Raw genomic sequence first — 24,399 nt, forward strand, 5'->3', positions numbered from 1 at the left:
TTAATAAGCAAACACTGCCAGCAGAATTATTGTAAATAAGGTTCTATATATTTCAGATTACTGAGCTGTAATTAAGGCATTTCACTATTTTATACACATCTCCTTAGGTGACTCTTTCTCCAATTTTATTTATAGATTTTCTGTTTGCATTTTAAGTTGCTGTATTCAACAGGGAATTAAGTCAGGAAAACTCCGTGCCTGCTTTAGTTCTGATACTGAATTGATTACTTCAAATCTGAAAACTGTTTCTCCTGAAGTTAAGAGCAGAGCTCATGGTAGAAAGATTAAGGTCAACTACATTTCTTATTTTGAGAACGTGAATTTGCTCACTTGAATGTTGGTATCTTATATCTTGATGATTATAAGATCCCTCCATGAACTGGCTCTCCTTTTCTTCAGGAATAAAGTAGAGAAATAGATATTTTGCAGTACATGTAGAGCACAGCAAGCAGCCTGCTCTAGAAACTCTTGTGAGAAGCTGTCATAAAAAGTCTAAAATTCTGAAGTCCCCCTTGAGAGGTAGCAGAAAGATGATAGCCACCTACCAATAGAACCAGAGTATTACTACCTAAGTACAGTTTGGGGGAGGAGACAATAATAAATAAAACAGAAACAAATTGAAAAAAAATCATCTGGATATTTTTGCCAGTGCACTTCCTAAAGGTCTTCTATGAATATATTCATTTGTTAATGACAATATCAAATAGTAAGATGAGAAAAGTGTTCTTGCTAGTGTTTCACCACTAACATAAAGAATATTACTGAGCTTGGAGAAGCATCCAATTGCATCTGCAGTCCTTGAAAGTACAAATTAACATTGTTCCTTGGTTATCTGATGTGTACCGGAGCGCAATGACATCCACTCAGCTCATTCAAAAACATAATTTACTTTTTGAACTGAGTTGTGTTATCTAGTGAAAGGATCTGGAAAAAGGCACAGGAGACAGCGACTGGAAAACTCTTAGTCCATCATACACAAAATTCGACACAGCTTACTTTCACAGGCTCAGAAAGCCACAGCTACTCTCTTCCAGTTTGGGTAGAGATGAAAGAATGTGACATTTGTGCCTTAAAGGCAAACTGAGGACTGCATCTGAGCTGCTACCCTTGTGCCAAGCCTCCCTGAAAAGAATACATAATGGAGGAAGTACGGGTAGAAGAAGAAAATTGAAATGGAGGGACTGGTGGTGGACAGAACATTGAAGTTGCAGAAGAAAACGTACTTATTCCATGAGCTAAACTAAAACAAATTGATTCCTAGAATGGTTCTGAAGGAATATTTCCCTCTGCAATTTTCCTTACCAGGTAGTGCTAATAGGATATGACATGGCCTCCTTATTCAGCTAAAACAGTCATTTTTATTTTATTTTTTGGAAGTGAAGAAAGTAGAATAAGGTCATTATTCGGGGGGAAAAGAATGTCAGTCCTGTGGTGCTAGCATTCTAGCTTAAGTGTTTCTCTACCACAGAAAACTTTTAAATAAGTCCTATCAGAGTTGAACACGAATCCATTTACTTTTCATTCGATTTTTCTTCATGTCCATTGCCTTACATGCTCACCAGCAAAGAACTTCAGAAAACTGACAAGTTCTACCTTGTTTTACAGGATTCTATTGTGAAGTCATAGTATCAATATGGGGTACCAGCTCACCTTCCCACCAGCATAATATATGGCAAAAACTATGGATGGCTCCATCTCACATGTACAATTTCTCTGGCTTTAACCCACGTGGATCTCCCTCTTTTTGAACATCTCTTGTCATTACTGGAGTCAAAGACTGCAGAAAAGGTCAACCAAACTTCCTAGACCTGTAGGGAAACCTAATTCCAACCAACTACATAGAAATTGGCCCAACTTTGATCTAGAACATCTTGAATCTCATTGAATCAGAGCAAATCTGATTTGTGTTTCAAACCAGAAAGGTGAGTTTTGCTCTGGTCAGACTCCTCCTAGTGTTCTCAGTAGTGAGTCCTATCCACTTTAAACAAACAGAAGAGCCTATACCCCTATTGCTATAAGCTGAACAATTTATATGCTTGAAAAAAATCACATTTGTTCAACTGGGAAGGTACAAAAAGGGTATGTCAGAGTGTGTGGAGGAGAGGGCCCTTACTTGGAAACAAAATACATGTGGAGAGTGGAGAGAGTAGAAAAGCGCTGAATAAATTTCTTTATTTTGGAGTTTGCTCCGTTATATGGAAGTGCCCATTTAATGAAATTAAGTAGTAGAAACACAACTGAATAGATGCTAAATCTTTTAATTCTTTGATTTTATGATAAAAATGGGTGTGGTCTGTAAAACTCCCCCTCTAGTGGAGTCCATAAAACTCCAGAGAGACTGAAAACCTCTGTGAAGCTTTGGCAAACTTCTCAGGAAATAACATAAGAAGCTGTTTTCTGGTTCATCTCATTATTTCCATGCTTCCCGTTACTGATGTAATGGGAAGAGTGACACTTACATATTCCATTAGAACACATACAGATATTTAATTCTTAATTTTTAGAGACTTTGTTCCCCCACAAGTGGTCCCTGAAAAAATCTAAAATCCCTCAGGATTCAGTTTCTGACTTTCACTAAAATGAAAGCACAAACACTAAGGTCCAATGACACCGCATGGTCAGACTTCAGCCCACACATGAAAACCTTTAAAACTTGCCTGGAACTTGTACCAATATGTCTCTTTTGGCACATTCTGTTCTGAAGGTTTAAGAAACTGTAGACACAGTAACATGATCGAAGGTCAAAGGGAATTAAATTTTTAACTTTATTTTCCCTCACATGCTGTGTATCACCCAAGCATAAGGAGAGCTTGTACGATAAACTTTGGAACTTCATCTTCAGGTCAGCAGAATATGATGCCTACTTCTAGTCTCATCAATCCATATCAGTAACAAGCGGCTGCTAAAATCTCATGTTCCCGTATCAAGTGTGAGCCTTCTACTTCTTAATATCAAGCTGACCAAGGGAAACTCATACAATTCTAATTAAGCATGCCAGAACAAAAGCTCTTGTGACCAGAGGATGTCTGTGCACCTGCCTAACAAGTGCTACAGTGACAGCTGAACAATGCAAGCTTCTCAGTATTTCTCCACCAGCACTCTTCCATCCATTCCACAAAAGCTAAGTCCCAGACTCCAGCTTACCTGAGCTACTCTATAGAAGCATCCTGTCTTTTAACTACACAGCTTTTGCCCCTAAATGTACATGGTTAGAATGCAGAAATAGCTCTCTCCCCACTCCTGTTTTTCAAGCAAAAAAATATGCCATTCATTGTGAAAAAGCTGTAATCTCTAACACATCTCTTATATGGTCCTACATAAGCACACATTCTACAACCAATGATGTGCACTACATTAACATTAGTTAACTAGTAACAATCTCTATAATCCCTTATTACACCTCATTCATCCATGACTATTTATTAAAGTTGTTTTTTTTTTACAGCTCTTTTGAGGTGCTGGATAGTTTTTTAAAACAGACAGTGTAGAATCCTAAGTGAAAATGGTGACTTGTGAATTTTCCCCTTCATGTCAATTTTTTGTATGAAACTTTTTATAACATAAAGGTGGATCTGCTTGTCCAGAAGCATTAAATATTGAAATTACTGTGCAAGCCTAGGAGATATTTTTCAACTGCTAATAATGTGTCTGGGTTATAAAAAGAGCTAACCCATATTTTAAATTGTTCATCTGGAAATTTGGATTAAGAGGGGAAAAAAGCAGTTTTCATGTTTTAGAAAGCGATATCAAAACATTAAACTATTTTCAATTCAAAACAACAGCCAAAATTGATGTAAAATCAGATTTTAAATTGCTTTTGGCTGAGTAGTTGTCTGTAAAGCAGAAGGGGTGGGAGTACCAAAGAGTTTGCAATGGAAACACCAAGACACTCTTAACTGTATTCACACTAGCAAGAGCTGCTATCATGAAGTAATAACATTATCCAGAAATCGTTGTTCATTACCTCATTCCTAATGCCATCTCATTTCACTTGAGTTACTTGGGTCTGGTGATGGGGTTAATGAGAGAGGAGGTGTTTGAGTGGGTGTGAATTAGGGGCACTACTAAAATTGAAGCTGTTTTAACAGTTCTGTGTTTAATATAGTCTCAAGCTCTGTAATTATTTTTTTTTTCCAGGTAAAATACTTGCACGTTCCAAGGCTGACACTGACTTTGGCAGTATATGGATAATACCTAGACTTACTCATATTACACAGAGTACTACAGAGGGACTCGTACTTCTATTCCTTTTTCCTTTCCAACATTCTGCCCACAGGTCTGACACAGCAGGAATGCTAGTGCTTTGATTTCCTGTGTTCAGAAATATTCCTCTAGAACTTGGATATTTACAGTGACCACAGCAGAAAACATCACTGATAGCTTCTCCCCCCCAACTCTGTACTCCACAAGCCATGTTCACATACCACACAGCAATCCATTACAATATGTTCCAACATCTGCCTCCTCATATGACCTATTTGATTGACCCTTTTTATGCTGCTCCAAGACTGGCTGTTCTTTACAGTGGGAAGGTGAACAGTACTCACTGCTTCTTCAGTTGGCAACTGGTAAATATCCCCATTTTGGGAAAGATTGGGGATATACATTTCAATCCAGAACAGGGAAAGTCTCGTTGTCCCTCCCACCTATTGCTAGTACATTAAACACTTCTGCCAATTAAAATTTTCCGTGACAATTATTAACATTACCCAGTGTTTGTGACTCCAGCGTGGGAAGCATGAATAATGTAAGGAATAGTACAGTCCTCCATTACACAGGGACACATCTTGTTTTTGCCAAAGTTAGCAACTGTAAAATATATCTCAACTTCTCCAGCCAATATCACGGCATAACACAGGTTTTGGGACAGTGATCATATTCACGTTTATTAATGGAGCATCTAAGGTAGCTTTAAAAGAACTTCCCAACATTACAGGCATTAAATACTATCCATACTCTCACCATCTATCTTTCCGTCACGTATTTAATAACATTAACATACTTCAGAACCACAGCTGATTGTCCAAAGTTATTTGGCAAGAAACAGAATGAACATGTATGAAAACATAGAGGAGCAAAGCACTGCCCAGCACCGCAAGGTATCTCCTCTTCCCAAGGATGGAAAACTCAATTGACAGGCAGAAGCTACATGTATTTGGTGGTTGAAAAGTTGCCTGCACTGACTCCAACCCAGTGTCTTTCACAAATTCTAACCACTACAGAAATATTAAATCATTTGGTCTTGAAGCTCCATTTCCCACCAGCACACACAGAGATATTCTTACTTTACTTTCGTCTGTTGCTTGCTTACTAACTGGAATTGCCTAGGCAAATGGAAAAAAGAAATTGAACTGTGGTAGGAAAGAGACACTAAGTGGGAGTACTTGGGGTATTCATCTGACTAGGTCTGAGCTAATCACCTTGAGTTCCCTTTAGAAAAACCTGAATGGAATACACAACGTTAGGCCAGATGAATTATTCATTCATGGCTAAAGATGAATCTTGTACTAACTCCCCGAGTACAAACCAGGAAAAAACAGCTACTCTGTGCTCGGTGTATCTGTGCCACTTTTTAGCAGATGAATTCTTTAAAGTGAAATGTATCTGTCCCCTCTGAAGTTCATGAAAAATATACATTTCCTTTTTACTTGCTGCATAAGTAAGATGGAAGGGGACTTTGCCTTCCTCAAAGCTGTACAAGTGGTAAGGCATACAGACACATTTTCAGCACAAAACATGTAGAAGAGGACATATAACTCCCCCAAAGTTGCCTACAGACTGCAACTTCACATTTATGTGGAGAACATATATGTTAACATAAAGTAAAGTGTGAACCCAAGAAAAATGATGACAAACACTGACATCTGGCCAATCTTGCCCTTCTTTACTGTGTTTGCCTCACATATAGTATGTAAGAATGTGTGAAATACTTCTGAAAATAACAGTTATACTCCATTTCATTTTTAACAAGCAAAGCAATATACAATTTACAATCTTCTTCAGAAAGATCTGATTTAGTGAAGTTCAAAGGGCAACTTCAGCAAATTCCCAGCAGGAGTTAGAGACCTAACTTACCGACTATCTTGCAAGTTTTAGAACACAGGTGATTCATTGTGGGTTTTTTTTCCTCTTTTGTCCAAGGTTACACTGCTTTTATATAGTGATTTCTTTTTTAATTTTATCTTCAATTTCATATTCCAAATAGAATCAGACCCAGCTACACCATGTGTGGTGTTAACTATGTTTCAGGAGGAAACTGACCACCATAATACATTTTTCCAATCAAGAAGAAAGGTACAAGAGGGAATCCTTGCCACCTGCATGCCAGTGATGACCAGCACACACTCCCTTCCTCCTCTTATTTTGAGGAGATTCGCGCCATTATGATACAATGAACATGTTCTGCATGGGACATCCCCAATTAAGGAAGACCAATTATGATAAGATGTACCTTTGTCCTTCAAAGATACTTCTGTTATTCCACTCTGAGCCCTGTCTCTGATATTTAATAAACTGCAAACATAGGAAGGATCTACTTCTACTTCCCATTGCAGAAGTAAGAACTATGGCTGGAAGATAATGAACAATCGCCCTCAAATAACCTTTCTTTACTTTATGGTGTAGAAAGATCATACTGATTTTAATAAGATTAAGATAACTGACATCCCAAAGTACGTATGTCACAGATTTTCTCATAAGACTGAAAGTATCTTGCCTTCCAGTGTTGTTTATAATTAGCTCCATTGTCCAAATTGTTCCCCTTAAAATAATTGTTCTTATAGATGGTACCTATAAGGGTCATAACTGGAAACACTAGAAGTGTTTCAGACTTTTGACCCTCCTTGAAATTAAAGTATTGTATAAACTGTAAATTGTTCAGACCAACAAGACTGAGAACAAGTACAAAATGTTTAGTTAGTGGTGGTGTAGGGTGTGTTTGCAGAATTACATGGCATTTGCAGAGATGAGAGGAATCACTTGTTTCAGGCTTCCACAGTTAACTGTAACCTCCTTAAACTGAATTGCCATTTCTGCAGTAGCAGATGCAAGCAACCCCAAAGATGGTATCAATTCTCATTGGCCTAGAGGAAATCTAAGAAGTTGTCAGCTGTATTATCCTTCCTCCCTCTCTTCACTCTCCCCCTGCTTGTCTTCCATATTCTGATGACTGTTTATGAGCTCAGCTGTCATTCTTTGCACCAGGGAAAGATAGATGGGACACACCAACCCCAACCTAAGTGACCTTTGGATGTGACAAGATTTTTAGGTCAGTCCCGCTAAATGGAAGCCTTGGTGTATCGAGGCTCGCCTCAGGGTGAAATTTCCAGTGAATTTATTATCTCCCAATGCCCTTTGGACTGCTTCCCACCATCAAACACCATGGCAGCACTCGGAACAGGAAGAAATACATTAACTGGAATCTGATCGTTTTAAAAGGTTACAGCTGCCCAAATATAATTTAATTTCATACTTGCCCTTTGAGGGTTTGGTGTATATTTTCATTTTATGACTGCAAATGATAAAGCTCTTAAGATTCCAGGCAATAAAAAGGAAAGGGGGGAGAAAGTATTTTAAGGGTTAGAAGTCTATTCAGTTCATAGGCGATGAGCAAAGTGACATATCAGCTCTTTTTTTTAAATCTAACATTTCCTCTTTTTTTTTTTTTTAGTATTCATTCCTTTCCACGCTTGATCATGAGCAACAATACCTTTTAGTGAAATCAAACCTGTAATGCCACCCAGTGTGATATGAAAGGAACATTTGATGTGCAACCACCTACCTATCCTACATCCATTAAGGACCTGATTCAGAGCAGCAATTAATCTGAAGTGAAATGAAATTAAGTGAAAGGGAAATAATATCAAAAAAAAAAAAAACAGACTTAAGAATATGCATAAATTTAACCATAACACTTAAGAATTTAAAGTAGGCAGGTGCCCTGGCTCATTTTTGATTCTCTCTAACTTTTCCAGTCTGAGTTCAGGTCATGTATAAAAGTTCATCCACCCATGCTCACACAGTATGATAAAAGTCAGGGTAACCAACATTGCTTTTAGGGGAACATTCAATTTGATTAGAGTCACATACCTGTGCAATAGCAAAAATCTAATGGAAGAGTATACAGGATATGACAACCTAGCACACAACACAAAATGCTAGGAAATTATACCAGTTCTCTCTTTATTCCCACTGGAAGTGGATGCAACCACCATGTACTCAAACACAAGCAACCATGCAAATGTGAGCTTGGCCAGCAAGGACTAAGGATGGGAAGTGCTGGGTACTTGCATCTTTCACTGCAACTACTGAAAACTGAATTACAAAATGAATGCCACCTCTCGATGAAATATTCTGATAAAATTGTAATGACTGTTTCCTTTCCACAAAACTAATCACAGGAAAAATAGAACAGCTGTGGAAAGGAGGAAGGATTAAGTGTGAATGTTGCATATCTTATTTTCAAAGCCACCATAAGAAATTAATTATTGTTGGGCTCCCAAATCCCTTCAGGCCTCTTTAAATATCTTTCCCACATAGACATTAATATAATCTGTCCGAATTACATTTGCCACCAGTATATCAGGCTAGTGTATAGCAAGAAACAAGGCTGCCATAATAATGAAAATAGAGTTAATTAGCCTAATAGGAACTATATTCAAAAGCAGCTATTAGTGACACTGCAAGACAGCAAGTTGAAATAAGTTTTATGTGCGTGACATGACCAGTGCTTGGTCCAGAAGCAATGGGCATGAACTGGAACACAGGATGTTCCACCTAAACATCAGGAAGCACTTCCATACTGTGCGGGCAGCTAAGCCTGACACAGGCTGCCCACAGAGGCTGTAGAGTCTCCCTCCCTGGAGATTTTCAAAAACCACCTGGACATGGTCCTGAGCAACCTTCTCTAGGTGGCTCTACTTGAGTAGTGGGGCTGAACCAAGTGATCTCCAGAGGTCCCTTCCAACCTCAACCATTCTGTGATCCTGTGTTATGACATATTGCTTGCCCTAAACATCAATAAGCCCCAAGTTTGCAAAGTAAATACTGGAACATTGATCAGATAGTAATGCAGAACTACTGTAGGGAAAGTAAGAGATATTTAATGCCAAATTAACCTACTACAAAATGTAACACATCTATTAGTGTTTCTTTCTTGAATTTTCTCATTTTCAGAAGTTCAGAGTTTAACTGTAAAATCAACATCAGAGATGAAATAGGACTTCAGCCATGTTCTTTTGCCAAATTCAGCTAGATCCATTTGGTTCCCTTAATGAAATAAATATGCTGCTGTATTTTATGGTAATGGCCCAAAACACTTTAATAACACTATCACAAGCTGTAATGTTTTGGTGCATTAATGGAGAACACACTGTTTTAATTTGTAAAGAGTGTTTCAAGCCACAAAGGGAAAAGAAAAATTAGGAGAAGAAGAAGAAAATGCTTTGCTGCCAAATGCTATTTTCACACTCCATAGTGGACAGAAGTATAAGTTACGGAATGGACATTTCACCTTCAGAAGGGCAGGGGTGATGCTGGCCTTGCCATGCAGATGTCCTGAGGTTCAGGCTGCCTTTCCCAGCACAGCACCCATGAGGATGCTGACAGGGACTCGTTTTTTCAGACCCCCGAGTGCATCAGGCAGGAGGATGGGAACCACCCCTCATGGTACCCTACATCTCCAAGGAATTTACCTCACTCTCCGCACACAAACTGGCAATCCTGGGCCTGTTTGGGAGAAACAGATCTCGTACCTATATGAAGGAGGTGAAAAAAGCCATGACACAAAAGTCCCCAGGTTTCCTCCTGTTGTGCTGATAATCACAGGATAGTGATTTCAAGGCTTCTCCCGGCTTAAAAACACACAGTGACTTTTTGAAGTTTTTTTTTTTTTCCTGTACACATGCTTCTTTATTTTGTTTTGTGTTTAATTTATATATTAGTCCAATTTATTTATTAGTCCAATAGGAAAAGACAACTCGAGTGGTAGCTTGTGCTGACAGCCCTGCTCCCTGTAATTCTGGAGTTTGTAAGCCTCTGGGATGACTTAGCAAATTTGTTGTATATTTCTGGTCGGGTAAATTATCTGTGATGTGACTGGCCTCAATAGTTAAGAAGTTAGGGAATGCAAACCAAGGAGCTTGCAACACTTTTCTCCTTAGCTATCCAAGATCAGAAAGGAAGCGAAACAGACCATTGATAAAAACAGCAAATAAATAAATCAGTTCTGCAAGGTGGAAAGGATACGTAGAGGCTAGTCTAGCAATTAGACTCTTAATTCAAGAGGCCAGTAGAGCTCATGTGGGTTACAAACATAAAAGCTTGCCTTGAGGACCAGTAGGATCTACAGGTACTATTGCCTCCACATTTTTGTGTTCAGATTGATCATACAAAATCCACTGGAGTGGAAAACACTAAGCACTCTGAAAGGAAGAAATGCATTTGAGGAAACTGATTCAGGGTATTGGGGAAATAACTGCACTCTGACCTGACCTCAGGAACAGGTTTACTCTGTCAAGACACACCAGAATAAGTAAGTTCAATACTCTGAAAGTTTCATCTCCAGATTCTACAGTATCTTCTACTGAGGTCTAAGTTCAATTGCTGACTTTGGAAAGAAAACAAACAGAACAAGTTTCCTGACCTCAGAGGTTTGTTGTCTATAGCATAGATTTATGGTCTACAGTAACTACAGATTTTTCACAATTTTAAACTGTGCCTAATATTAACCTCCATCATAAAAGATGCTAAAATATCCTCACTGGTAGCTGTTACCCATGGAAAGTAATCAGATGCAAGAAAAACAGGATGAGAATAAGAGCCCAAGAGCTTTTAATGGATTGCACTGTTATTCTTGTTTGCAATGTGTATCACTGGCCAGAGATACTCTCCTTGTCTATACATTTACTATGCTGTTTGTATGTTTCTTTCCCATTCTGCCTTGTCAATTTGAAATGATCTAAAATGTCAGAGAAAAAAACATGCCTGTAGTAAGAAAGAAGACATAAATCCAAATTCTTGTAAGTTTATATATTATACCAACCTGTATCTAACAACACACCATGTCTTATGACCTAAGTACAACTGAGCTAGTAAGATCTGAATAAAGAACTTTCTGTGTTAACTTTTGGGATTCATAAAACATAGCAAGCTGATTTGTGGACCTATAGGAGTAACTGAGTGTTAGCAAGAAGTTAGTTTTCTGTAAGTCAGCTTTTCTCACTGTTGTTATTTGTAGCATTATTCTGCAAGCTTTGAAGAGTGTGCATGTGAGTAATCTGTGGCTTTCCTGTGTGTTCATCTGTCACGAGGGTCTGCTGAGGCATTGTAAATGCACACACTATTGGCAAAGCTCAGCATGAAGACAATGAATTCCAAAAATATCCAGAAAAAAAATTCTCTAGTCTAAGTGCAGCTTTCATGTTTTATAGGAGGCCTATAAACCCCCAGTTTATGGTTTCAGAGCAAATTCCCCCCAGCCAGCCAAACCTCACTCAGTGTGGTTTCACGTTTCTCCCCCCAAACAGACAGTTTGCTCAGGATTATACAATCTTATTTGCATGATTATATAATCTTCTTTTCAGCAACATCCCTCTGAAGAGCAAACAACATAATAGGAAAAACAGTAGGGTAAGCCAACTATTTCAAAACCCTGTGTCTGGAATGTGCAAAGGGTACAAAATTAAAAAAATTTTTTTTTTTTTTGGTTTTGTTACCAGATTTTTAATCCAGACCTTTCCAGGGAGAACTAATATATATATATATATATATATATAAAGCACTAAACACCATGCTCAGTAAAACACAAACACTTCACAAGTTTACTCTGCTGCCATTGTACAGATGCATTGTTTAGATTGTCCCAAGGTATATGTACCAAAGTGTCTGTCTTCCTCTTTCTCAACAGAACATACTTTGTAAAACATTTCTCAGGTTTTCTTTTCACCTCCCTTTTAGTGTCTGGCAGACAGGTTTAGCCATTGCTGCTATTTTGACACAAGTTTTGTCATGCATCTGGCTGAACTCACACCACTGACAGCATCACTCCAACCTACCAAAGCCCTGACTGTATCACACAGAAAAATAAATGAACTTTTAACTGATAAATATTCCTCTATTCCTCAAGCTTTCTCCTCTTGCAAATACTTCAGACTTTGTCCTAGACAGGACGCTGTGTAAGTGAAGCCTGTCATATTCCAATCTGTAGACAGACTCTTCTGCAGGCTGCTAAAACTACTTATGATGTCAGTTAGTTCAGCAATATTCATCTAAAATTAATGCCTTATAAATAATCAAAGAGTAATCTGCTTCCGTCTGTCAGGCTAACCCCAAAAAGAAAGAAGTGTAACATTTTTACGAGAGAAAAGAAATTAAGGGTGACCTGACCTCGCAAGTATGCTTGCCAGACAGTTATGCATGCTTTCTTGCATGACCTATTTTTCTCTGCTCACACCACAGAGATGTTTCAAACAAATGGCCAGTAATTTAGACTGCTTAAAACACAGGTATTGCCACCCAAACATTGCAGTTGGGCATCTTAATGGCATTACCATAAAAACTTCTGAAAGTTTTTAGTGGCTTGTTATCTCTTTCCAAGTTGAAACAAAGCTCTATCAGTCTATAGAGGATGATGTCAAGTATCACTCTTTTCCAAAATTAATGCACTGGATAGGTATCATGGCCTAATATTTTATTGTGTATCAGTGTGTGAATGGCCTGTGTGAGGAAGTACACTGAGTGTGTACATCCAATACACGCCATAGGTACACTCAGTGTTTTAGTTACAACACAAACATTAGGAATAACTTCGAGCTAATGAAACTATATATAGCCTACATAACCCTTCTTACAGTCTAAGTTCCAATGCTGAAATACTTCCAACCTGAAGATGCTCAAAACTATTCCCTATTAAACTGCCGTCAGATTTACAGAACATCTGCTTCCACTACCATAATCAGACTCTGTACCAGATCTGAAGATGGTAATCACATCACCCATGGTATGAGCTATTTATTTTCAACCTTTTTGGTTTGAGACCTCCAGAACCTTCTTAGCAGAGTTGAGGACCAAGTATCATGACATAAAAGCCTATTTACAATAGGTTAACTTTTTCTGAGTCACCTTTCAGTCCCATTAAAAGTATTTAATGCCCCCCTAGCAGAAAACCATAGAAAACATACTAGTACGAAACATTTAAGGTCACTAAAAGAAAAAGATACAGAAATGGTTCTTTTTTTCTAATTCGTGTAAGTCAAGAAGGTAAGAGAAAGCTTGAAACAAAGGACAAAATAAAACGGAAACAACTCAAGAGATGAGGAGAAAGAAAAACAGAATAAATGTGTGTGTATGGAAGATGACGCAAAAGAATGGGTTTCTGCATGCTGGGGCTTATATGGACAGAGACAACAATATGAAACTGAAGGCTGGTAAATACAAAATAACATGGAAAAAACATTGCTTGTGCTAGTTCCATTGTCCAAATGTCAAACTCCTTCTGGGAACCTGGGGGGAGGGGGGCAGGGGGTGGAGTAATAGCTGTATAAGCATCTTGTAACAGGTTCTTCCTGAAGGGGATTTCTTGTAAACTGCTAGGCTCTCATGCTAGCCCATATGGGCTCAGGAAAGTCAGAGAAAATACTGGCTGCACTTTTTCCAGGCCTATTTGCATAAGTTGGTACAAATAGTGCAAATAGGCCTGGAAATATGTTAGTTATGTTTAGTATGCAGAACATCTCTGTATGTAATTGAATTGTTGTTTTTGCCTCTATTAATACATATGCAAATGAGTCACTACTGCAGCTGTGCTGTATTAATCATATGTGTGCTTCTGTCTGTCTGCCCTGCAGGCTCAGGGTCGGAGGGAGGGGGAAGAGGGAATTCAGTCTCTTTAACCTACAAGAAAACTCACTCATGCAGACAGAGGTCTGCTAGCAAACAGCAGGCCTGAGTTACAACCAAAAGGAAGATAGGCTGGTCATTTTTCAGTCTTTTCCATTTTTCATAGATATAGATGGAATCTGAAAGTTATGCAGAAAAGACTGTAATGTAGATAAAATGAATATGCTACCACGGCTAATTCTTTCCCCTGGAGGGCTGGGGAGGGAGTTATAATCTGACAACCCACAGAGTAGCCATGATATTGTTTTACCATGTGTATTTACTGCCTGTAAATGTTCACTGTGCATATGTTCAGACACTCACAGTGCTCAATAAAATACAAAGTCTATATATATATTCTGTCATAATGGTTGTTTCAGAAACTGGTTGGATTCTGATCAAATGATGTGATCAAGTTTTTCATTCAAATCTATTTTTATAAGAGATATTGACTTTACTTGTAAAATTGTATACGTTAATATCAAAGGCAAGTATGGGCTATTTAGATGCCAACTATAAAGCGTATTTACCCACCATGAACAAGATTTATTTGGACTGATATGTACTGTGGTTCATGCTTTTATACAATCTATCGCACTCTCTAGCTCTCAGCAGGTATCCTTGAAGTGAGGACTAGTTGCATCCTGGTGTTGTGAGACTTGCCTTTGAGTTAATAGGGAAGAACTTTTTCTATTTAAATACATACGATTGCTCAAAAATAGTCAAGGCAATCAATAGCTCCTCACCCCAAACATTGCTTATACATGTACAGTTTAATGAATATTTTCATGACTAAGACTTAATAACAAAAAATACATCATGGAAAGCTCAAACTTTTGAAAACAACTTTCACCACCCACACAGAGGTTGTAATCCAGTTTAAATGGCTGTAGTTTCACTTACATGAAGCGCACTAAGCTCCATTTCTCTAGCTAAAGAACTGGAAGTTGGTCTTCAGTAATCTCTTTTTAAATGTCCATTTTGGCGACTCATTTGCAGAACAGGTGGCAAATATCTTGTGGCCAACACATTCACTTACAATGTCAGAAACAATTGGTGGGCAGAAGCAGGCAGTATAGAATCTGCATGACTGCAACAATTAAAAAAAAATATTTAAAAGGGCATCCAACAAAAATGTATACGTATTATGCTTTTTTATTACTCCTGTTATTATCCTTGTTTGTGATGGCCATCAGAAACAGCACTGCAGTACACTGAACTTATGGCAGATGGACAACTGCCATCTTTTGGTTATGCTAATGAGAAATGTCGCTTTTTATGTACTTTGCTATTTTTTTCCCCAGATGTGTGTGCTCACAGTGAAAACCTAATTCTACTTTTTTATGCTTAAGTGGATTGCTTGAGTTTTATAATATCGTAATTAAACTGTACACTAATGATTCATTCCCTACAAATTGAGCCATAGTCCTATTAATGAGAACAGGTAAAGAGGAAAAGCAAACATGGAAAGAATACTGACTCTCACTACTGAAAAGCCAACTTAGAAGGTCCTTCAAGTTAGATGCTGCCCAGAAAATAGAAGGAATAATCTTGCAATGCTACGGAAGAGTTTACCTTCCTGAAGGCAAATAACTATAGTAGTAGCCCAAAGAGATCATGAATGTAGATTGAAAAGCAAATGAATAATGGATAAAGTATTGGTGACTCTTAGCTACATTCAGTAACAACAATAACGGGGCATCAGACGTTACTTCTCAATCAGAAATGATTCATGTGGCCCTGGGCAACCTGTTCTAGGCATCCCTCCTTGAGCAGGGACATTGGACTAGATGATTTCCAGAGCCCCTTCCAACCTCAACCATTCTGTGGTATGTCATGGCAGCTCTGGCAAGTTGACTCCCAATACAAGGAAAGAGTCAAGCTTTCAGTATTTAGATGTATCACTAGCGCATTCGTGAGGTTTATTTCAGGGCCTTGTTTCACAGATTTGAGGTGTTGTAACACTGGAAGTCCAACTGCTTCATCTGGTCAAAACTGGTTATGTCTACAGACAGAGATATCAGAAAGAGATACACAAAAAAGAAAAGTAATGTGCTTGTCAATTAATGCATGAAAATACGTTGCCATCTCTTTAAAGAGAGAGGGGAAGTTCTATCATCAGCAAAATTTCAAAAAAATCTTAAGGAGATACTTTAGTGAAATAATCTGAACTGGGAAGTAGAGAGATGTAGCTCATCCTAGCAGTGGTGCAGAAGCCAAAAGGCAGCTAGTCCAGAAGAAAAAAACAGTATCTGACTGAGCAGGCAGTCTTCATGCTTTATTTTTCTTTCATAGGTAACACATGTTTAATGCAAGTCATATGACTATTGGAACAGTCTATCTTTGATCACTCACTGTATACTTGTTAAATAGCTCTATCATTTTCATTTCCTTCAAGTAAAACAAACTATGACCCTTAAGATACCAAGAGGCAGGATTTTCTAAACCAAAATTTAGACAGAGTCAGACACCTAAAGAACATGAAGATGAACAAATTGTGAGAAGCACTCAAACTCCAAATGGGTTTAACTTTTCTGAAAATCTAGCCAGGTATGTCAATGCCTAAATGTAACACAAATTCTTCTTAAAATGTGGTTCACACTATATATACGAAATTCCATTGAAGTTCAGTCTTTGGTATGCATCTTCCCACACCACTGAAAAGAACAGGTTTGTAGTAGAAGAAAAAACATTACCAAAGTACTTAGCAAAGAAAGTGCAGTGTAAAAAAATTGTCAGAATTATTGTTTCAGATAGGTTTGAGTTCGAAACCTGCTCATCATCTTCATATAAATAGCTAAAGAGAACCAACCAGGATTCCTCAAATGGCTGGTCTTCAGAATTGAGACCCAGCTAAAATACCTTCATACTTGTAAGCTGACACAAGGTTCTATTTAACCATAGAATCATAGCATGGTTTGGGACCTTAAAGACCATTTCATTGCAATCCCCCTTCCACGGGCAGGGATACCTCCCACCAGAGCAGGTTGCTCAAAGCCCTATGCAGCCTGGCCCTAAGCACTTCCAGGGATGGGGCTCTTACAGCTTCTCTGGTTAGCCTATTCTGATGCCTCACCACCCTCATAGTGAAGAATTTCTTCCTTTTATCTAAACCTACCCCTTTACAGTTTAGAACTGCTACCCCTTGTATTATCACTGTATTATCTGACAACAAGTCCCTCCCCATCTTGCCAGTAGGCCACCTTTAACTGAACAAAGACAGCTTTGGTCATAATGTTGAACACAACCACCAATAACCATGATGTTCTGTTTATTTAATGCTAAGATGAAGAGGGAAGAAAGTTTGGATGTGGGCACTCAGAACGTTTTGGGGTGTTTTTCCCAAGAGCAGATGTTTGAAAGAAGTCTGTTTTATATCAATTTGCTATATTGTTTTGAATGGACACAAAATGTCCATGTAGTAATAGTACACCGGCAGCTGTCATTATATATCCAGCTTTATCTTTCAGTACAGTTATGGGTATATACAACATCTGTATTACTGCCAATTAATCAGTCATTGTTACTGCCTAGTTATCAAACAAAAAATCTGGGAAGTCCAAACCATTTGCACTCCCAATGGTGCAGATCCCTCTCAATTTTTAGATCAGGCTATTATGTCCCATATTTTTAAATACTCGGAAAGCTCTCAGGAGTTGTTTTCTCTTAGGAAAAAAAAACAACACATGAGATATATTTTTTTACTGAATTTCCTCAGGCTTCTGGAAGTGTATGTTTCATACTAGATATGCTGAGACAACTGGTAATGATCATTTCAGTACCAACTTAGCATTTACATTGTGTAAAACCCATCACATGGTATCTATGCATATAGCTATGAATGTTGATCATCAAGACAGAGGAATTTAATTCTCTCATCTGCTGAACCATATAAAAAAATATCATGTTCAGGTAAGGCATACAACAGAACTTTCAATTCATTAGTCGTATTTAGTAAAATGCAGTGGCAAGACTATGTTCAGTTTTGTTCTCATTCATCTGGCACAAAATCACCACACTGCATTGCTCTTTAAGAACAAGACCATACGAAATTTACAGGTCAAAAATTAACATAAGAAACTCACCTTCAGACCAAGAAGGATTTCACTGCAATGGAAGTATATTTTAAAATGATACTTCTCACAGTTTGGGACTGAATATTATCATTAACGGAGGAAAGCTAAAAGCTCTTTTTTTTCAAACAACATTTTGTCATTAAACGTGGGTATGAGTGAATATGCAGGGTTGATAGACAGCTCTTTATCACAGAACAGGTTCAAGCATGCATCACATTAATTTCAGCTTCTCCAACACGGCTCCAAACATCTATCTCTTTCCCAAAATCTAACAACGTAAGGTTTAGCTTCCATTCTTACTGAGTCATTAGTCTCTCTGTGGATACTGGAAATAAAGGCAATTGTGTATGGCTAATTGTGGCAGATATCAGATGACAGAATCAGTATACCCCAGTGGGAACTTAAAGGCGAGAAGATAAATGGAGGGCTTCAGACTACGAACCTGTCAGTGGGAATCAACAGGGTATTTCAAAATGAGAGATTCCATTTCACTGACAAAGGGTATCTTTGCCACAGGAAAACAATCAGATGTTAGCTGTTCTTCTATAAATACACTCTGCATTTCATTTATAAAAAGAAAATTCAATTTTGACATCCACAGATAGAAAAGTACTTCCTGTTGGTCTCACAGTATACTGCTAAAGTCATGCCCTGATTTAAAATTCTCTAATGAAATAACAAAGGTATGTTTACTATCACTAGACAAACAAACATGAAAAATTCCTTGGCTTTGTCTTCACTGAGATACTGCTGTGTACCAAATTTTGCTGGGAGCAACAAAATGTGCATTGTGTCAGGTTCTTTGATCTCCCCTGAATACTACTGCTTTTAGTACACAAAGCCTGAAAGATGAGTGATAGGGAGGATAGAAAAAGGAGAATAGAAGGAACATTGTACTTTTCTGACCTTCTACTGTCTGATGACCAGAAGACAGCATTCGTAGAGAACACTATGGTTATATATAATGTATGTGAATTTCTGAAGAAGGGTTCCTCCTTGAAAGACACTATAATGGCTGCACATTCACTCATACCATTTACAGGTGGTTTCAGACAGTTAATAATGACAAGAAACAAGCACCAAAGAGCTAAACTGAATTTGAATGGAGTTCAGAAAGCACAATGCTTTTAGGCCAGCAGCTATACTCTGCATCACCAAATCTTCCCAAATAAGGTCAAAATAATCTTAATGTGATTTCCCCTCAGATTCAGCTCCACTAATGTTAGCATGGGTGAGAGTCCATTTCAAATGCTTTATTGTAAAATCTTTCTCTTAAGTATCTAGCCTATCTAACTCTTTCAAATGGCACCGGAAGTTAGAGGCATGTCCAATTTCTATTAGGTTAGGGTGATAGCTAAAACCACTGTTAGATGTGAAGAAATAAAACTGGACTTTATTTTTTTTCCTACCAATACATACTCTTAAAGATCAAACGTGAAAGATTTGAAGGAGTCTACAGAGGCAGCAGTTTGAACCTCTCCCACTGACTGGCTGCCAAACTCTCCCAGACTAAATAACATGTAGCAAAACAACGTAAGTGAATTTGGTCAATACTTTTGTTTCAACATTTTCCTTTACACAAAAACACAAAGACTCTAAGGTTCTCAAGTTGTTCACAACCTAAACTCATCTTAAGATATTTATAAAGTCAGTCACATTTTCACAAAGCCCACCTTCTTGTAAGGAAATTGTCATTGTGATAAAGCCCATTTTAATCAGAATACTTCAGCCCATGCAGGGGCTGAACAACACATGCAGGGAGGGATATAGCCCAAAGCTGGTCCTGAAATGAAAGTAAACCATCCTCCTAACTTACTGGAGCACTGATGCATTATTTTAGGACTATTTTGAATGACTACATAAATAAGAATTAGACTTAAACCTCTTTTTTTTATTATTTTTTCCTCATTCCTAGCTAGCTCCTTTTTTGTTTTTCATTTTTCCCCCCTCTTCCTTCCATATGTATGTTCATGTGTGTTTGGCTATTATAAGAACTTTAACAATACTGACGTTACTCCTCAAAATTCATTTCAGAGAGATGACTTTTATGGCTCCCATGATTCTTAAGCCACCTACGGTATTTGTAACTCACAGAATCAGAAACTAACACACAGACAGTGTAGCTTTTCATACAAAGGCACAATAGGAACGAATGTATTAACCTCTGTGGTGCATGGAATGTGTCAGCTTACACACTGGCAACTATTTCTGTGAAACTCAGCTAACTTCCGCTGGCTGTGTTAAAATGAAAAAAAATCTTCCCCAGCATTATGTCCCACGCTCTCGTGTGCTGGCCAAACAACTGAAATATCTAATGTGCTACAAAGTCTACTTCATACTGATGCTGGCCAAACTGAGTTTGAGAATGCATTTTACACGCACTGTTTATAAATGCTGAGCTTTTCCTAGCAGGTATAAAGCTCTCTGTTGCATGTGACTTGGCAAATAATCATGAGCAGGGAAACAAATTAGCTATGGAGAGCATGTGTTTTTTTTGTTTTCTCTTCTTACAAAAGAGCGTCTATCGGGATTGTGCAGAACTAGAGATGATTTGGAACTTGATTTAATTTTAATCCTAAATTTTACCTAGGTTAATCCTATCAGCAAAGTGAATGTGTGGACATGGACATCAAATTTTCTTAATTCCAACAATTTGATGAGGGTTGGGAGGCTGATCAGGAACAGCTGAGGAGTATCTGTACCACTATCATTAAGACCCATGGACTGCACCTTAAAATCTCCAAAATTTAGAATGATATTGGGAGTTTTGAATCCCATACATCCAGCCAACAGGCATACTCTTTAACATAGCTTAAAAAAGATGCTTTCATGCCCTTCCACCTGTTTTATAATTGCCTATGTTAAATTAGTATAATCACTAGTTATCCGTGCTACAGCAGTGCCTAATATGCGCTGGGTCCCATGAAACACATCGGGAGGGGCCAGTTGTTGCGCTTACAGGCTTACAGCCTAAAAGGCCATAATCACATTAAGTGACTTCTAAGCAGTTTATAAGTGCTTGTCGGGACAGAGCTTTTCTGTGGTACAGTGTGAGTCTACAACCCAGCGGTCTGCACAGCCTGCCTTGGAAAGTCTGATGGAAGGGGCCAACTAACACACCCGCTTGCTGAAACCTGACGTGCCAACCTACCCATGGTTAGATTGGCGATACAAATACAGAAACATAACGAAAAGTTCCCTAAAGGTGTGAGGAAAATGAACACAGACTGATAACTATTTCGCTTCAGATGCCAATGTTGCGTAGAGAGCGCAGACCAACAAACTCGCTCACGCCACTGTGTGCTGAGGGAAGTGAAGAACCGCTTACCGCATGCGGGGAACCTGCGGCTCTGCTGCCTGCTGCCGGACTTACCTGCAGTTGGAGCGGGCCTAAGCCCGGCGTTGCTGCAGCAGCAGCTGCCATGGTAGTCGGGATCAGCTGAACGGGGTAGGGGTCACCTAAGTAAGAGAATAATAGAGGCGTCAGCACCTTTTATCTGCTCTCCACCTGCAAATTAAAGTCCTGCATTCACTCCTTCCAAAAGCCTTCTTTTGTGTGCCTTGTTGAGGCCTAATGAAAAGCTCTATTGTGCAGCCTTTTACTAACACTCTTTTCACAATTCTGGCTGAGAGAGGAATGTGAATAAAAGGCACAAGCAATTAAGGCGGAAACCTCATCCTTTTTCATGATGTATTTAGGGAAATGGAAAAAAAAGTGCACATTGATCAGAAGGCTGCACTTCAAAAAAAAAAAAAAAAAAAAGAGAAAAAAAGAGGGAAGAAAGAAAGAAGATGGGGGTGGGGGATAAGAAAAGGAAAACAGTACAACCTTGATAAGATCACAGCATTAGAAGGGGACAAATTTACAAGCTTGTCCACAATATGGAGTTAACCAAACTCTGGTCACTGTTAGTAAACCGAGCCTCACGCAGATCAGGAGTGGCACTCCCCTCACTACTGGGTTTTCTTTTAGGTGAGAAAAAAGCCTTGCTTTGCACTTTCATGGTTTGAGTCTGTAACAGGAAAAAGCATGTGGAGTACATCAGAGACAAGCCTGTGATATCCCCACACCAACTCCACCTCATGACTTGTGATTCAGTTTTGCTTTTAAGTGAAAACTGTTTCAGCTTTAGTAAGGGTTCCATTGTACAGAGCAAGATAAAGGGATATAGTAAAGGCTTAAGAAAAAGTTGCAGGCATTTCTAAAGGAATATCACCTGAGGTGGCAAAAATTAAGATGGAGACAGGCATGTTTTAATGTTATGAAGCATTCACTCCTTATTTATCCCATTTGTTAAAATAAACTTCATGCTAATTCCCCAACACATCTGTTAATAAAACTGTTAAAAAAGTAAAACACACACACACAAAATGCTACATGCATTATATTGCTTCTCCAAATGATAAAATGTTTAAGTACTTTCCACTCAAACAAGGATCACCAGATCCTCGATTTCTGTTTGTCCCTATGTTCTGGTAGCATGAGTGATTTCTGTAGCATTAAAAAAAAGCACTTCAAAAGAGACTACAGAAAAGTGAAGATGTGTTATCATGAAAATCTAGCTAAATGTTACGGTACATTTTATTAGAGAGAGAGATTAAAACTTTTCCTCCTTTATTGTACTTTTTAAAAGTGAACTGGGGAAAAAGACAAATTAAGAAGGCAATGCAAGCTGTTCTCTGCAATCATTAGCTATTACTGAATTAAAGTTTATAACAGTATCAAACCTAAGTTACAGGCACAGAAAACAAAGGCAAAGAAATACACCTCGTGTTTTTGAAATGTTAGAAATAAGCCATGTTGGTGTATACTAGTTCAGGAAAACTGCTATTGTTTATTTTTTCCCTTTTATTCGGCTATGTTCTTTACAGAGGTCTTTTCATTCACTGATTTTGATCTCCTGTTACAAATTAAATACTTTGACTTCTAGAGATGGAGGGCCAGAAAAAAAATAGGCTGGGAAAGCATTTTAACAGATATTTAACCTCAAAGAGCATGTCTACTTATATGTGACAACATCTTAAATAATGCTTTGCTGACTGAAGCCTCACAGTCTTTCAATGCTACCTAGTCAAGCAACGAGAATCCAAAGTTTGACCCAAGCATCCGCATTCACAACTGTCCCTGCTCCAGCACCAGGCCATAGCTCTCTATTTATTTATTTATCATTTTATTATTTTATGTATTTATTATTAATGGGCAGCAGATTCCCTGCTTTGTGTTTGTTGTTGTGGTGGTGGTTATTTGTTTGTTTTCCCAGAGGATACCAGTGCTTAATATTTTCTGCTTTCCTTTTGCTTTAACTGAGGTGTATACTTTCCACTTCGTATCACAGATTGCACGAAACATTTCTCTGACTTGAAATTTTCTCAGGAGTTATCCTGTGACCCAAGAAAGGGGCCTTAAATATATGAAGACATGGAGAAGAAAGAGACGAGGTCAAAGATTTAACGTGAATGATGTTCAGCTGCTTCCACACCACTAGTAGCTCAAAGGCTAAGCCCAGTATCATTCTAAAAGACTCATTTCTAGAAGAGGATGTTTTGTACAAGTACCAGCCATAAAAGAACATGAGACAATTATTTTCTCAAAGGCAAAGAGAATAACATGGAAAATGATGCTCACTAGAATGTTATTTTACATTAAGTTTGCACTTACAAGTTAATATATATTAAAACATACAAATTAAAAGATTAACTTCTCCATGTGCAGTACCATGTTCCCCATTTCTCCATATAAGCCTCAGCCCAGTCTTCTACAACATCATGCACAATTAATCAATCTCACTATTTTCAGCTCCCTAAACTCATACCCTATCTGTTGCGCTAATTCCTATTTTTTGTGATTCATTTTGTAATTATATCTGGTAGGCACTCATGAGATAAGATATATTGAAGTCCCCATGGTCATGCACATACAGTCACAACCACTGAATTTGGTGGCTTACAGGAATGCCTCCCTAGGCATCCTTAGCAATGGACTCCTAAGGGACAAGTCTAGAAAGTAAGTCCAGGAGTTTACTACACCAATACATGCTAATGTAGTTTTTCAGAGGTGTAATTCTAGGGAAAAATATTAAATTCATCCTAAAAACTGTTTTTAACTGTTCAGAAATAGGCTCTCCTGTCTACTAGGTAAGTTGTTTGTTAGCTCACTCTTCAATGAGTTTTGCATATTTCTGGCACTCCAAAATGTTTTTAATGAACAAAAATATAAATCAAATATGAAAGGCTTCTGTAGTCCATCATGTATCTTTGCATTGTTATGCTTTGGGAACATCCTCTGCTATCTCATGCTTAACTTAGGGGTTTAGCATTTCTTCTTATGAAGAAAAATACACCCTGCCCATGCTCCAAATCTTTCGCAAGTGCAATTTATGCACAGTACATCCCTCTCACTGCTCCCACAGTACAGACACAGCAGCAGCAGCAATGGAGTTGGAAGAAT

The 24,399-nt window shown here is 38.2% G+C and overlaps 1 protein-coding gene across 21 annotated transcripts in view; it reads right to left on the minus strand.

Annotated features, from left to right (window-relative positions):
* The window catches only part of SOX5 (SRY-box transcription factor 5), a 645,179-nt gene that overhangs the window by 68,786 nt on the left and 551,994 nt on the right, over positions 1 to 24,399 (minus strand). For all 21 annotated transcript variants that reach the window (XM_072042398.1, XM_072042388.1, XM_072042411.1 and 18 more), the window contains one exon: positions 21,325 to 21,410. In XM_072042398.1, the coding sequence (XP_071898499.1) occupies positions 21,325 to 21,410 (86 nt within the window). The remainder of the gene's footprint in view (positions 1 to 21,324; positions 21,411 to 24,399) is intronic.

This window comes from Anas platyrhynchos, chromosome 1, assembly GCF_047663525.1.
Source record: "Anas platyrhynchos isolate ZD024472 breed Pekin duck chromosome 1, IASCAAS_PekinDuck_T2T, whole genome shotgun sequence".
Classification (NCBI taxonomy): domain Eukaryota; kingdom Metazoa; phylum Chordata; class Aves; order Anseriformes; family Anatidae; genus Anas; species Anas platyrhynchos.